Source organism: Triticum dicoccoides, chromosome 7A (genome assembly GCF_002162155.2).
Source record: "Triticum dicoccoides isolate Atlit2015 ecotype Zavitan chromosome 7A, WEW_v2.0, whole genome shotgun sequence".
Classification (NCBI taxonomy): domain Eukaryota; kingdom Viridiplantae; phylum Streptophyta; class Magnoliopsida; order Poales; family Poaceae; genus Triticum; species Triticum dicoccoides.
Window position 1 is genome coordinate 159,148,297 of NC_041392.1, and position 15,188 is coordinate 159,163,484.

Here is a 15,188-nt window from a genome sequence, read left to right on the forward strand (position 1 = left end):
ATTAGCCGAAAACGCAGAGTTCGTAATTTAGTTTTTAGATTGGAATGTGCTATGCATTACTAAAAGAGTTTTTTTTTCTGGAGATGAATCTAAATGGTCTGACGGTCTGAGTACTCGTCGGCATGACAAGGTGACTACAGATCCACCATAACATGCGAGTGGCAATGCTCCAGGACAAGCAGGTCAAACTATTGTCCAAATAATTTTTTGTACGATTGGAAGTGCAAGCATTTCTCCAAGATGGTTTGGTCCTGGTGTTCATGCAGCCGGTGATGGCATACCTTCACAGAATGGAGTACGGCGTAGGTGTTCAAGGGTTGTATCAGGCCGCATGGGAAGAACCTGAAGTTGCAAGTGGATACGGTCAAGAACATAGTTAAAGGTGATATGGGAGATAAGTTCCATAGGCAAGCTGGATTGAGGCTTGATGAGCCGAACCCAAGGGACGTGCTTAGTTTCTACCACAAAATTCTATCATTCACATCAACGGATGTTGCAAAGTAAGTAAAAAATGTACTAGAGTCAGATATTTGTTGGCAACGGCTCATTGGGTTTGTTCAAATCAATGTTACTTACACTAGCAGGAAGTGGTTCAAGCATACTTATCCAAAACTTATAATCCTGAGGGAGAAGACTTTGTGAAGGAGTTCAGACTGAATGGCCAGTTAACAAGAATCGGGTGGATCTGCGTGTGGTGGATGATCGTTTACAAGGAATGTTGAATGTATGGTTCCTGCAGATGTTCAGGTGGCGCCACGTATTCGACCTGCGATTTGTGGTAAGTTCCGAAATGTACAGTGAAAATCGGTCTTTGAGATACAGATAAATTGGTTTTGCACATAAAAAATATGCACAGTGAAACAAAAGCAGCAGACATATGCAATCTATTTGCTGAGCTGCATCACTAGCTCAAACAGATGCATACAGTATTATGTGCTGATCTTCTTAGATGGTTGATATATCAATTTTTAAACAAGAAATGGTCATAATGAAGTCATTTTAGGCCACCGTAGTATTCAATCTCGCAATGGAGTAGTATTTAAGATTGCGAGATTAAATTTCTAACATGCATGGGCAGGGTGGGGTGGGGCAACGCGTGTGGCGGTGCACGGGGTGGAGGATAGGTTGGCGTTGGAGGGGGTCACAAGAGTCGGAGGAGGGGACAAAGTGGGGAGCACAATATGGTGCATGTAATATTCAGCCGGTGCAAACACGCGTCAAAACAACTGATGTTTGGTCGCTGCCATATCATTATTATTATTTTTATAAAGTGGGTATATATTCAAAGGATTTTAGACATATTGTTTAATGTGTATGGCGTTTTGGATCTCGGCAAACAAATTTATAAAGTGCTAGCTCACATTGCAGCATTTACATTGGTAAGTCAAAGGTTTGCTTTTCCATAGTTTTATAAACGATGAATATTTATGCAGACACGTAGCAACTTAATTAGACAAAGGGTGGCCTTGAATTAAAGGGTGATAATGCTCTCATGTCTGCCCTCTATCTTCCTATATTCGCAGTGCAATATCATGTAGGGCATGTTCATTTGAATACATTTTTTAGAGGTGCATGAATTGCCGATGGTAGAACTCTTTTATTTGCCCTTCGGATTTACACCCCTACTACCTGGTTTGAAGGATCATCTTAAATATATATTTTCAGTGTATGCCTTTGATTTTCGAAATGATCTTTACATTGTTTTCTTGCATAAGCTTTGATTTAGAAAACTTTCAATGTTATAGGAGAGACAAAGAGCAACAAGTCACATTAGATATTGTGTAGTAGAAACATTCGTTATCTGCTGATGTGTGCATATGTGCTTGCTACCACTGCTGTGTCTGGAAGAGAAAAGGAAACCAGAAGGGACATCACTATAGATACATGTGCGTATTTGCTGCTGCTGTTGGTGTATGTGTATGTGCTTGCCAGTTGCCACCGCTACTGTGTCTGGAAGAGAAAAAGAAGCATGTATGGTGGGAGGTGAATTTGCACTGACCCATCTAATGTGTATGTCGTGTACTGTTTGACTTCAGTTCAGTAATGCCACCGCACCTCTTCTAATTTGTTGGTGGTGCTGCTGCTACTGCAGCGACAACCAATGCGTAAAATAGAAGCTGCAACTTTGGTACTTCAAAGAGGAAAGGAAAACATGACTGTTTCATGGTGAGTTAAGTAGTGGCTTAACCGAACCTGCAGTCTTACAAGAGCATTGGTTGTCTAATTAATGACCAAGCTGTTGTTTGTTAATTTTGATTTTGATTGTACTTCTGAAAAACATAGATGTAGTAATATCATTATAGCAAATATTGTGGTACATTTCTTACAAAGGTCGAGCAGAGCTCCTAAATGTCTTGAAATTTAGTTGCTCATGAAACAGAGTTATTATTGTCTTAGAAACAGTGAAGTCACTGCCATCGCCAAGAGAGTGGAGCAGCATCACTATAAGATGTGGCGGATTGGTGGGTCCCGGGTCAAAAAGTGCCCAAGACTCGCGCAACCAAGTTTTCTGGAGGCCGAGCAACATGACATAGCCACGGACAAAATGGAGGAAGGGAAGGGTGTGGAGGAGAGGGGAATTTACCACTTCGCGCAACGGCAACGTTGCGTGAGGGGCATTCATCTTCCACCTGAGCCGCATATGCAACTAATTGTTCAATAAACATTCTTGCAAGAGCAAGAGGCTCGCCACTGTTGGTCGTTAGTACTCTTGCTTATAATTTCTTCACTTCAACTTATAAGGAAACATAGTAATGCTTGATGCACGACTTGATACCTTCAAGGATAAGCTGTCTGGAAAGCTTCTACCTGATCAGCGAGGTAGTTGCCATAATACTACCTGATCAGTAGACTCACTTTTACTTCTATTCTCTTTCCTTTTTACATGATTATTTAACATTGACACAGGGATTCCATAGTGTATTCTCTCCAATGGAGTCGATATAGCCATATACCATTCTTCAGAGAATGGAATAGGTGAGTAGAACAAAACTATAGGTGCAAAGAACAAGCATGATATATGCCGATGTACCGAATACATTTCATGCAGTGAAGTAAAAGAAAAAATGTATCAGAGAAGTTCTTTACTAAGTATCTTGCATGTACAGAACGATTATTGTTATTCCTCGCTGATCAGTGATAAAAGATATTGAACATTGCAATATGGTATTTTCATCCTCCCTTTTATTAGGTTATAATATGTTCAACATAATTTTGAAGATTACAAGATGGTAATTTTTTCTTAAGCCCGTAGCAACGCACGGGCACTCTACTAGTAGTCTTAAACTTCAAGATGCGAACTGCATTGTTGCTAGTGAGGAACCAAATCCATCTGACAAGTGTAAATGCCACTATCCAAGTTCAGTTAGTATCTTCCACTTTATTATGGGACTAGAGAAATATAAATCATAAAAAGGATATTGCCGGTTACCCTATCTGTGACATGAGGATTTGCTCCTTTTCTTAGGAGATGGCTAATGACAGCCTCCTTTTTGCCTATTATCGCCTTGTGAAGAGGAGTGAAACCATCCTGTATCAACAACACCACCAATATTAGCACTACTATCCTAGATGGCGTTTTGGACAGGCATCACAACGAATTAAGCAGGACCTACTTTATCAACTAAATCGATATCAACACCATTGTCGAGCAGCTTGTCCATCAGAGGTATCTGCAGCGCCAATGCGTATGTATGAAGCGGATGCCATTTTGGCTGCACCAAGCAATGCAATTTCAGAGGTTAGAATCAACATCCAACATTCCGACAGTTCACGCATCTACATTACTCATTACTCAGATGTCAAAAATAGGTATGTTTATAAGTTAGAAAGATCATCCTTCCAGTCCATGCGTCATCCAATGTGATGCACACAGCCAAACGAGGCATGATGTCGAAATCAGCTTACAAAATGGTAACAGATGTCACGCTGGGCTAGCGTCGGTGAAGAAACCAGTCATCGCCAACTCACTGCATTTTACTTTTACAACTAGCATATAACCACCTAAAGTCCCAAACAGCACTAAACCTGATAAAGAACAACTCTCCAAGACAGTGGGGAACACTCAAAATGGTATGAAGACAGTGAAACACACTTAACTGATGAAATTTTGGTGACATCAGCAGTCTCATTCTGATCCAAGATAGCCTCTTCTTCTGGCGTTAAGAGAAGCTCGATTTCTAGACAAACAGAATAGCAGCACAATAAGGTGTACAATTCAAAAAACAGTAACAGCAAAAATACTGAAATGAGAATTCAGAGGCATAAACAGCACACTCTTTTTCAGAGTGCAAACTGGGAGACCAGAAGCACATAAAGAAAATTCGGAGGAGTAAATTTCGCTCGGAGACCCAATCGATACCTCTCCGGAGCTCCTGCTCTTGACGCTCCTGCTGGCGCGTTGCAACGAGCCTGGAGAGCGGGAAGGGGGAAGGGAAAGGAGAGCTTCTTTGTCCGGTCGCTTGCTTTCCCTCATCCTCGTAGTCGCTCCCGGAGCCGTCGTCTGGTTCCTCCCAGAAGGCGTCGCCGCCGCGAGGGAGGGCGCGTGCCGGGGAACGGAAGCCAATTGAGAGCGGCGGCGGAAGAAAGGGAGACGGACGGTAGCGAGGTAGTGCAGCGCGGTGGGAGGCGGGGAGTGGAGAGGCATGGAGAAGAGCGGCGGCGGAGGAGGAGGAGGAGGAGGCCGTGGCCGCCCATGGGAGCATCTCTCGCCCGGCGCCTCTTATCGCAGAAGGGCTGAGCCGAAGGATGCTTCTCCCTGTAGTGTCTTCACTAGGATTTGACTGTCAGCCCCCGTTCCAATCCGTTTGAGTCGAAACGGACAGAAATCCAAAACCGAATTTGGACCGAATTTGCGTCTGTGCGCGACGCCTGTTGGGGTTACTTACCACGGATAGGGTCACCAGACGTACTTCTTCCGGTTCATTTTAATCTGTATATAAGTTTTGTCCAAAGTTAAAGTATCTTGACCAAATTTATAGAAAAAATTATCAATATCCACAATGCAAAATCAATATTGTTAGATTCATTATGAAATGTAGTTTCATATATTTGATATCAAAATATGTATATGACAACTGTGTGGCAGATTGCAAAATTACCACACGACCTCAGGGTGCTTCGATCAGGATCGGGCGACTGCTCGTGATATGCGCGGGGCAGTTGCTCGACTGCGGGCGTGAGTGGCCTGAGTGTTGACCCGCGGGACTAATTTCGCTTCGCCATTGTGGTCCTTTTCGTCCTCCACCTCGTCGACGGGGAGCTCCGCTGTGACGTCCGTCGTCCTCCTGCGCAACAGCCTGTCCACAGGACCTTGGGACTGACCACGCCTGTCGGTGTCAAAACCGGCGGATCTTGGATAGGGGGTCCCGAACTGTGCGTCTAAAGTCAATGGTAACAGAAGACAGGGGACATGATGTTTACCCAGGTTCGGGCCCTCTTTATGGAGGTAATACCCTACTTCATGCTTGATTGTTTTTGATGATATGAGTATTACAATAGTAGATCTACCACGAGATCAGAGAGGCTAAACCCTAGAAGCTAGCCTATGGTATGATTGTCTGTTGTCCTACGGACTAAAACCCTCCGGTTTATATAGACACTGGAGGAGGCTAGGGTTACATAAGGTCGATTACAAAGGAGGAGATATGCATATCCGTATTGCCTAGCTTGCCTTCCACGCCAAGTAGAGCCCCATCCGGACACGCGACGAAGTCTTCAATCTCGTATCTTCACAGTCCAACAGTCCGGCCAAAGGATATAGTCCGGCTGTCCGGGGACCCCCTAATCTAGGACTCCCTCAGTAGCCCCTGAATCAGGCTTCAATGACGATGAGTCCGGCGCGCAGTGTTATCTTCGGCATTGCAAGGCGGGTTCCTCCTCCGAATACACCATGGAAGAGTTTGAATACAAGGATAGTGTTCGAACCTGCAAAATAAGTTTCACACACCACCGTAGAGAGAATAATATTTCCACAAATCTAATCTGCTGACACGTTTTGATAGCATGACATCACGCCACGGCCCGGTCATTATTTGAACCGTTTTTCTTTAACCAGCCCCGCATATAACGCGAGGCGGTTTCTTGACACGTCTTGTCAAAGTAGAGATCGTGTTTCCCTTATCACGGGATTCTCGTCAATACAAACGTGGGTAACCCAACCGTGCCTGTTGGTATGACTCCTAGATCCTAGGTAAGTCTCAAACGACCACGAGGGGGACTCCTGATATTCACCCTCTTTATAAAGGGACAGGGCTTTTTCTTTTTCCCCTCCCGCGCTCAATCGAATCCTTTCCCCGCCTCGAGTTCTAACACCCAAAGCTCAGGTCAGGCGCTTCGGACCTTTAATCATGTCTGGATCCAGCCTTCAAGGCCGGTGGATGCCTTCCTCCGTCACAGAGGAGGACATCAAGAAGTTGAGGGAGGCCAGATATCTGACCGCCGAAATTTTGCATAGGCTGCCCACCCGAGGGCAGGTCGTCCCTACTCCCGAACCCAAAGAGAGCGTCGTGTTCGTCTCCCACTTCCTCCGAGGATTAGGCCTCGCTCTGGATCCCTTTGTTAGGGGTCTTATGTTCTATTACGGGCTGGATTTTCACGATCTGGCCCCGGATTCCCTTCTTCACATCTCGTCATTTATTGTTGTATGTGAGGCCTTCCTCCGCATTACCCCTCACTTCGGCCTGTGGCTCAAGACCTTCGATGTGAAGCCGAAGACGGTCGAGGGGCAGTACGCAGCGTGCGGAGGTGCTTTAATAAGCAAAATTGCTGACGCTCCATGGCCAAAGGGTTCCTTTCCAGAGGTGTCCGGATTGTGGCAGCGGGCGTGGTTTTACATCACAGCCCCCCGAAGTGCCAAATGGGTAGCTGCCCCCGCCTTTCGCTCGGGCCCCCCACCACAACTGATGTCATGGATTAGCAGGGGGCTGAGCTGGGGTCCAGCCAAGGACGTGCGAATACTGCAGAACCGTATCCGAGATCTCTTCAAGGGAGATTTCAGTCTGGTTATGGTAATGCAAGTTATGCTGGTTCATCGAGTCCAGCCTTGCAAACGCCGACCCCTCCGTATGTGGGAATTCAACCCGGAAGGACCGCACACTATTCAGCATTTCCTCGGCATGACGCACAAGGAGATGTACAAACCATTCTTCGGACCCCAAATAGAGTGTCCGGACACCATCGAGGACGTGGGCCTAAGCTGCAACCGTCCCGCTGCCCAAGTAAGTAATCCCATGGCCGAACACACTATCCTTTTATTTATCATGACATCATTCTGAAGAATCTCTCTTTGAACAGGACTGGATAACAAAGGCGAAGCCGATCCGGTGTTCGGTTCCCCTTCCTGAGGGTTTGGACAATCCGGTGCTGGAAAAGATGCTCGAGCCAGCACCTTGTCTAGTGCCCTCAAAGGAAGATGAAGGGGGGAATAAAGAGGGCGAAAGCGGGCCTCCATCGCTATCTATTCCAATCGAGGGAATGAGCGCCTCCGCGAGGGAGGATAACCAAGGGGGAGAATCTGACATTCTCTCTCCCCGGGGAAGGAAGAGGACTACCTCTGAAGATCCAGAAACTAAGGTTTCCAAACGGGAGAAGAAATCTCCGCCAGAGGGTCCTGCCTCGGAGGGTATTCTGGCCGCACAATGTCCGCACGGGGATCAGCCCTCTACCAAGCTGTAAGTAATCAAAAAGTACTTAATAGTGAAGATATCCTATCTTACTTCCGAAGACAATAATCGATACTTATAAATTATAGTCCAGATCGCATCCCTTCTCGACAGAGTTTATCTTCCGGGGATCTTCTTCCGGACATGATGGAGAGCGAAACGCCTCCCCCGGACTCCCCAACTCAAGATGCGGGCGACCTTGAAGTGTCGCCGTGAAGGGTATCTCCGGATCCACTAGGGCCAGAGGATAACCCTTTAGCTGCCCGGCATCCCCAGTATCCGGCTCCTGAGGGGAGCGACAGCAAGGGTCCGTACAGTGTGCGGTCGGACGCGCCGAAGGATCTTCTGGGGCAAGCTGTCGTCTCAGAAGCGCATCATACGCTAATGGGTATGGTAATTGAAAGGATTTCATCCGCTGAAAGCGGTCTGCACGAAGCTTTTATGAGTCTGCTGAAAGGCTTCGAGGTACGTGAAACAATATATGCCTTTAACAGTACCGCATACATTAGGTATGCCCATGCAGATAGTAGCCCCTGAGACTCTGGTTGTCGTCGGGAACGGCGACAAACAGAGGATCATAGTCCCAGGTAATAACCAGATCGCCTATATGTGCTGGTAGTTGAAGCTCCGGTGGTGAGCCGGACTGATGGTTTTGTCGAATTAAAGCGGCAACTGGATGCGGCAGATGCCGACATCGTGCTTGTCAACAAGCGGCTTGACGAGGCACAGGGTGAGTGATTTTTCTGGTGATCGTCACATAATAAGAGCAGCATGATGCCAGTATCGTTAACATGTTGTGACTGTAGATGGAGCTGCCACCGTGAAGACCCTTTGGGCAGAGCTTGCCCGAGCCAAGGAGCAAGCAAGGAGTAGCAATGCGGCCGCTTTAAAGGCGGCCGAAGAGTTAAGGGCCGAACAGGCCGCGGATTGCGAGAGCAAGGAAAAAATAGCCAAGATGGCCGTAGAGTTAAAAAATGCTGCTGACCGTTACCGGCTTCTTGAAGAAAAAAACCGAGCGAAGGAGACGGACCTAGAGAAGGTCCGGGTGGCTGCCAAGGAAGCTCGCTCCAAAATTAGAGCGACGAAGGAGGAGCTGAATCAAGCTGCAGATATCGTGTCTGGGAAGCCCTTCTTATTGCGGACTAAGTTCGAAGATCCGAAATATGCTCCTCTGGACCAGCTATGGAGTTCTGCGGACGCGTACATGGATTTGACAGCAAGTGCTGCTGACGCAGCCGAGTACTTTAAGGATCAGAAAGGTCCCGAAGTGGAAAAGCTATTTTGGTCACAGTTTCACGCTCCAGTCCGTCCGCTGCTGCTGAATGAGCGATTGATCGGTTGGGCCGAGCTCCATAGGTTGTTCGGACTTTCCATGAGGTCCGTTGTGGATCACCTGTGGCCGGGAGGGCCAAGGCCGAGTAGCTATTTTAGCTTAGTGCAACAATTCCTTGAAGCTGTGCCACGCGTCGATGCTGTAAAGAGATCAGCGTGCATAGAAGGTGCACGGATGGCCCTTGCCCGTGTCAAAACATACTGGGCGGAGATGGAGGCCACCACTGTTCCGACACAGGGTTCGGCCATAGGCCGAGTTGCCGCCGAGCACTACTTTGAAGAAGTCCTTGAAGGCGCTCGTTCGATAGAGGCTCAGTGCTCGAAGAATATTATTTTCCAGTGACATGTAGTCCCATTGTACAAACAATGTTTTTCTAAATTAATCAAGACTGTATTTATACTTTTGCCCGAAAGTACTATGATGCCTCCTGTGCACCCGTTTATGTATATATGTATATAACCTGAAAGTTTGCAGTCGTCGGCTTCCGCCCCACGCATATAATGCGGGGGTGTTCGCAAAAGATGCATATCCACACTTGATCCAACGTCTTGGTCTGTTAAGGAGGTGATAGCGTAGTGAACGAGGCAATCAGACTATATTACTTTAACACTTTCATTTAGCCATAGGAGTTTGACAGTGGGGCTACTATATAGCCCCTGGTACTTCTGTGCTCGTCCGAATACGGTGCACGTACGTACATGATCGGGAAATGGCCCTTCGTTAATGCGGAGGAATCCCAAAGATTCTGATTAGTCATCGAGTGGTTGACCAGTCTCTCACTATATCATGACAGTCAGTTTTCGGCTTTCTCTACTGAGGTGCTCATCCGGATGAACCAGGGCATAATCCCAGTAGTTCTCCCAGTGCTACCTTAGCCGATATAACAGAATGTAAGGTACCAAAACGTGAGAGCCGGGCAAACCCAACATTTGACCAAAGACATGATTCGGAGCTGATGCATATATGGCCAAACTTGTGACGCCGAACACTCCCTAAGGTGTTTGGTCTTTATAACATATATCGGGCTAAACAATGCCCTTTATAAGAAACCCCATGTGTCCGGGTACGTGCAAAATCCTGGCGTGGCCACATGCCAATAACGCCAGCATCCTTCTCGGTTGTGTGGAGTATCTGGAGGATGTGAGCAACAAGAGACAGTAAAAAAGGTTTACGCAGGGCCTTAATCTAAAAAGAAACATTTGGGCGGGTCCCTGCTGCACGTCTGCGCCTGTGTCTCCATTGTGCCGTGTCCTGGACGGGTGTAGCACGATTGTAACCTGCAAAAAGAAAGAACTTAGGTGAAAGTTGCCGTGCCGAAAAGAAGAATGAGTTATCAGAATTCCAGAGATGCCTAGTTGAGCTGGCCTGGCCCTGATTACACGCGGGAAGCCCCTGGTATCGTGTTATGAGGGTTCAAAAACCAATCTCATGCATGTATGATGGAACGCCGGACTCGTCTAACCGTATCCGTGGTCTTGACGACCTACCATTTTTTCTGGTTGGTGAGGCCGTCTAGTGTGCGGCTGTTAGAGCCGCCGCGTCCTCTTTCATATGTGAAGAGCGGTTGGTATTTCCGCTAACTGTAATGACGCCTCGTGGACCGGACATCTTGAGCTTGAGAAAAGCATAATGCGGTATTGCGTTAGAACGAGCGAAAGCCGCCCTTCCGAGTAGTGCTTGGAAATCACTTCGGAATGGAGCGATGTGAAAAGTTAACGTTTCACTTCGGAAGTTATCGGGAGAACCGAATACCACCTCTAGTAGTAGAGAGCCCATGCAGTGGGCCTCTTGGCCTGGTATTACTCCCTTGAAGGTAGTATTACTGTGGCTTATTTGTGTTGGGTCTATCCCCATTTTGCGGACTGTGTCCTGATATATAAGATTGAGATCACTGTCGCCGTCCATGAGGACCCTTGTGAAATGGTACCCATTTATTATTGGGTCTAACACCAAGGCCGTCAGTCCTTCACGCCGGATATGTGTATCGTGATCTCTACGATCAAAAGTGATCGGGCATGCCAACCAGGGGTTGGACCTAGGGGTGACGAGCTCTATGGCACGTGTGCGTCGGAGTGCGTGATTGCTTCTTCTCCTTGTCACATGGATCAAGTTTACTGTTTTAACCTCCGGTGGGAACTTTTTCTGTCCTCCGGCGTTTTGCTGGCGAGGTTCATCCTCATCTTCGCTTGGTGTCTCTTCCTCTTTGTGTTCGGTGTTTAGATTACCGGCCTGCTTGAAGACCCAACATTCTCTGTGGGTATGATTTGCAGGTTTGTCTGGGGTGCCGTGAATCTGACAGAGTTTGTCAAGAATTTTGTTTAGGCCAGATTGTCCTTCTCTGCTGCCTTTGAAAGGCTTTTTCCGCTGACCTGGTCGGGAGCCCCTGAATCCGGTGTTTACCGCCGTGTTATGTGGGCTACCTTCTTTACTTCGACGCTTGTTTTTGTTGCGTCGTGGTTTACCATTGTCATCCCTTACTTCGGATGTGCTTGGGTCGCTGGTGCTGCTACGGGCCAACCAGCTGCCCTCGCCCGCACAAAAGCGGGTCATGATGCTTGTTAGGGCTGCCATTGTTCTCGGTTTTTCTTGACCGAGGTGTCTGGCGAGCCATTCGTCTCGGACACTGTGTTTGAAAGCTGCTAAGGCTTTGGCGTCCGGACAGTCGACTATTTGGTTCTTCTTGGTGAGGAACCTGTTCCAAAGCTTTCGGACGGACTCTCCGGACTGTTGGATTATGTGACTTAAATCATCTGCATCTAGAGGTCGGACATAAGTCCCTTGAAAATTGGCCCGGAAAGCGTCCTCGAGCTCCTCCCAACTTCCAATTGAGTTTTCGGGGAGGCTTTTCAGCCAGTGCCTAGCTGGCCCTTTAAGCTTGAGGGGCAACTATTTAATGGCATGGAGATCGTCTCCACGAGCCATATAAATATGAAGGATGAAGTCATCTATCTAGACTCCCGGGTCTGTGGTTCCGTCGTACGCCTCTATGTTCACTCGTTTGAATCCCTCTGGGAATTCGTGATCCAGTACCTCATCGGTGAAACATTATGGGTGTGCGGCACCCCTGTATTGGGATGCGCCATAGTGTTCGGACGGTTTTAGTATTCGGTGTTGGTTTTATACCGTAGCGTGCTTCCTAGATCTATAGATAGATCTGGTCACACCGGATTTTTGACGCAAGTTCTCACGTAGAACGTGTGTTGACTTATGCATGACTTTGTTAGCCGCTCTATCGCGTTCACAGGGTGGTGGATTCGGCCGGTTGGCCGTATCACTTATCGGCTGTATGGGCTCTAAGGCCTCATCGTCGAATTTCGGTAATAGCTTGCGCTTTGGATAGCTATTTGGGTGGTAGCTTCTACCATACTTTGTTACTTTGTTCCACTTGCTGTTGAGCGTATCTTGTGCGACCTTTAGCCTTTGCTTCTGTTTCTTCAGGCTTCTCGCTGTGGCAGTAAGCCTTCTGCGGAGGTTCTCTTGCTCCAAGTTTGTTTCTGGGATGATGGGTGCATCTTCGTCCGGACTGTTTTCTTCCCTAGACGGGGATTGATGAGGCTTATCTTTGGCGTCATCGTGTTCGGATGTCGGATCCGTACTATGTTTGCAGTTTGCATCTTGATCGTTTTCTGCGAGCGGGGTGGTGCAGTTGTCGTCTCTTCCAGAGTCGCATGGACTATTATTATCGCTGTTCTTGCTATGGCGGGACTTAGAGCGGCGCCGCTGACGTCGGCGCTTGGGTTGCTTCTTGGAGGTATCATCCTTCGTTGTCTCGTCGCCATTGGCTTCTTTGGGGGTGTTCACCATGTATACGTCATGTGATGAAGTAGCGGTCCAGCGCCCTGTGGGCGGTGGTTCCGATTCATCTCCTGCATCGTCGTCCATACCGTCGATGTCTTCGGTGTCGAAGTCGAGCATGTCGGTTAAGTCGTCGACAGCGGCTACTAAGTGGGTGGTGGGTTTTCTTCGTCGCCCGCATCCCATTCTAGCCGGACATAGTTCAGCTAAGGTTCTCCTGACAGGGAGAGAGACCTTAATGAATTTAGCACGTCCCCGAAGGGTGAGTGCTGAAAGATGTTCGCGGAGGTGAACTCCATGATCGGCGCCCAGTCGGACTCGACGAGCACGGATATGAGCGGCTCGGAGTCCGTGGCTGTAGATGAATACAGTGGTTTGGCGACACGACTCTCGTAAGGGGTAAAGTCAGTATCCGGCTCTATCGCCACTGAGAGTGCGGCCTCCATGACGGGGTCCATCCCTTCGCTCTCGGATGGCGCGACTTGCTCCGGATCGATGGACAGAGTATCTTCGGATGCGATCTCCCGAATACTGTCCGACGGCAGAGTGGCGTCATCCTCGCCAAGACTGTACGGCGCGTCCGACATGGGCTAGAATCCATCGAAGATCAAGTCTCCGCGGATGTCGGCCGTGTAGTTCAAGTTTCCAAATCTGACCTGATGGCCAGGGGCGTAGCTCTCAATCTGCTCCAGATGGCCAAGCGAATTGGCCCGCAGTGCAAAGCCGCCGAATATGAAGATCTGTCCGGGGAGGAAAGCCTCACCCTGGACCGCATCGCTAGCGATGATCGAAGGAGCCATCAGGCCTTATGGTGACGACACAGTGGAGCTCTCAATGAAAGCACCAATGTCGGTGTCAAAACCGGCGGATCTCGGGTAGGGGGTCCCGAACTATGCGTCCAAGGTCGATGGTAACAGGAGACAGGGGACACGATGTTTACTCAGGTTCGGGCCCTCTCTATGGAGGTAATACCCTACTTTCTGCTTGATTGTTCTTGATGATATGAGTATTACAAGAGTAGATCTACCACGAGATCAGAGAGGCTAAACCCTAAAAGCAAGCCTATGGTATGATTGTCTGTTGTCCTACGGACTAAAACCCTCCGGTTTATATAGACACCGGAGGAGGCTAGGGTCACAAGGTCGGTTACAAAGGAGGAGATATGCATATTCGTATTGCCTAGCTTGCCTTCCACGCTAAGTAGAGTCCCATCTGGACACGGGACGAAGTCTTCAATCTCGTATCTTCACAGTCCAACAGTTCGGCCAAAGGATATAGTCCGGCTGTCCGGGGACCCCCTAATCCAGGACTCCCTCAACGCCATTGTCGTTTTCTTCTCGGCGGAGCCGTTTTCGACAATTAGTGTCTCCTCACCGGCTTCCTCGTCTGTCTCTGTCCAAGTCGATCTCGCATTCGAGCGCGGTGAGAATCGCCGTTCCTCCTCCCGCTCGCCCTCGTCGTATGCACCCGAGCGCAGGCCGCCATGCATGAGCTTGAGCTCGAGGCGTGGGTGCTCGGCCGGTGCACACACAGCAGGCACGCAAGGCCACACCCCGTTGCACCATGCGTGTGCTCATCCGCACCCCGCGCACCCCCAAAATGCCAAGGGAAAGCCTGGTAATTCAGGGTGAAGCTCCGTCGCGAGCAGCAACCATGGCTGCAAACCAAGTAAAGCCTGATGCCCCTCTGCCTATAAAAAACCTCGCGCTGATATGACATCATGAAACTAACTACTACCAAGTGGCTAGTGCTATGAATTATAACCCAGCCTAGGGATCGATCCCTAGTTTTGCCCAATTTTTTTGTATTTCTGATTTTTTTGCCATGCTCGTGTTGAGCAGTTTGTGGGTGGTAAAAAGAACAGTAGGTAATGAGGATCATTTTGGCCCCCAGAAAAAAACTACTGACAATTACTGTGGTAACAATTTTGACCCCAGAAAAAAGAGTTGTTGAAAACATATTCACCGTCATTTTTTTTGAATAAATAGTGTGGTAATATACATACACACACACCTGATAACTTACACACAAATTTCATGGTAACTTTGACTTGAGGAAAGACTTGCTGAAAAGTATAACTCGCTAACTTATTTTTGCGGGGAATAACCTCACTAACTTATGCGTATATCATGATAATTTTATGCCTCACGGACTTGATAAATTATGTACAAACATTGATAACTTTGGACGATTTTGACCCAGAAAAAAGAGTTGTTGAAAACATAACCGCCGTCATTTTTTGGATAAATAGTGTGGTAACGTACGTAACGCACACCTGATAACTTACACACCAATCCGGTGGTAACACTGATAACTTACACACCAATCCAGTGGTAACATTGACTCCGGGAAAGAGTTATACTATGTGAAGCATGTAAAAGATCACTAAGAAATAGAAT

At 47.9% G+C, this 15,188-nt stretch overlaps 1 protein-coding gene and 1 long non-coding RNA gene across 5 annotated transcripts in view; one reads left to right on the forward strand and one right to left on the reverse strand.

Annotated features, from left to right (window-relative positions):
• The window catches only part of LOC119328840, a 6,203-nt gene extending 3,362 nt beyond the window's left edge, over nucleotides 1-2,841 (forward strand). For 2 of the 4 annotated variants that reach the window (XR_005159180.1, XR_005159183.1), the window contains 4 exons: nucleotides 84-182; nucleotides 267-500; nucleotides 585-778; nucleotides 1,746-1,840. This is a non-coding gene — a long non-coding RNA (uncharacterized LOC119328840). Of the gene's footprint in view, nucleotides 1-83; nucleotides 183-266; nucleotides 501-581; nucleotides 779-1,745; nucleotides 1,841-2,397 lie in introns of those variants that run through there. The other 2 variants (XR_005159181.1, XR_005159182.1) reach the window with 2 other exon arrangements.
• LOC119328839 (ankyrin repeat domain-containing protein EMB506, chloroplastic-like) overlaps nucleotides 1-4,768 on the reverse strand; it is a 9,341-nt gene extending 4,573 nt beyond the window's left edge. Inside the window, exons 1-4 of the mRNA XM_037601835.1 lie at nucleotides 4,361-4,768; nucleotides 4,099-4,178; nucleotides 3,615-3,713; nucleotides 3,431-3,529 (exon numbers count right to left, since the gene is read on the reverse strand). Coding sequence (XP_037457732.1) covers nucleotides 3,431-3,529; nucleotides 3,615-3,713; nucleotides 4,099-4,178; nucleotides 4,361-4,703 — 621 coding nt within the window. The 5' untranslated portion in view covers nucleotides 4,704-4,768. The remainder of the gene's footprint in view (nucleotides 1-3,430; nucleotides 3,530-3,614; nucleotides 3,714-4,098; nucleotides 4,179-4,360) is intronic.
• Between the last annotated feature and the right edge of the window lie 10,420 nt (nucleotides 4,769-15,188).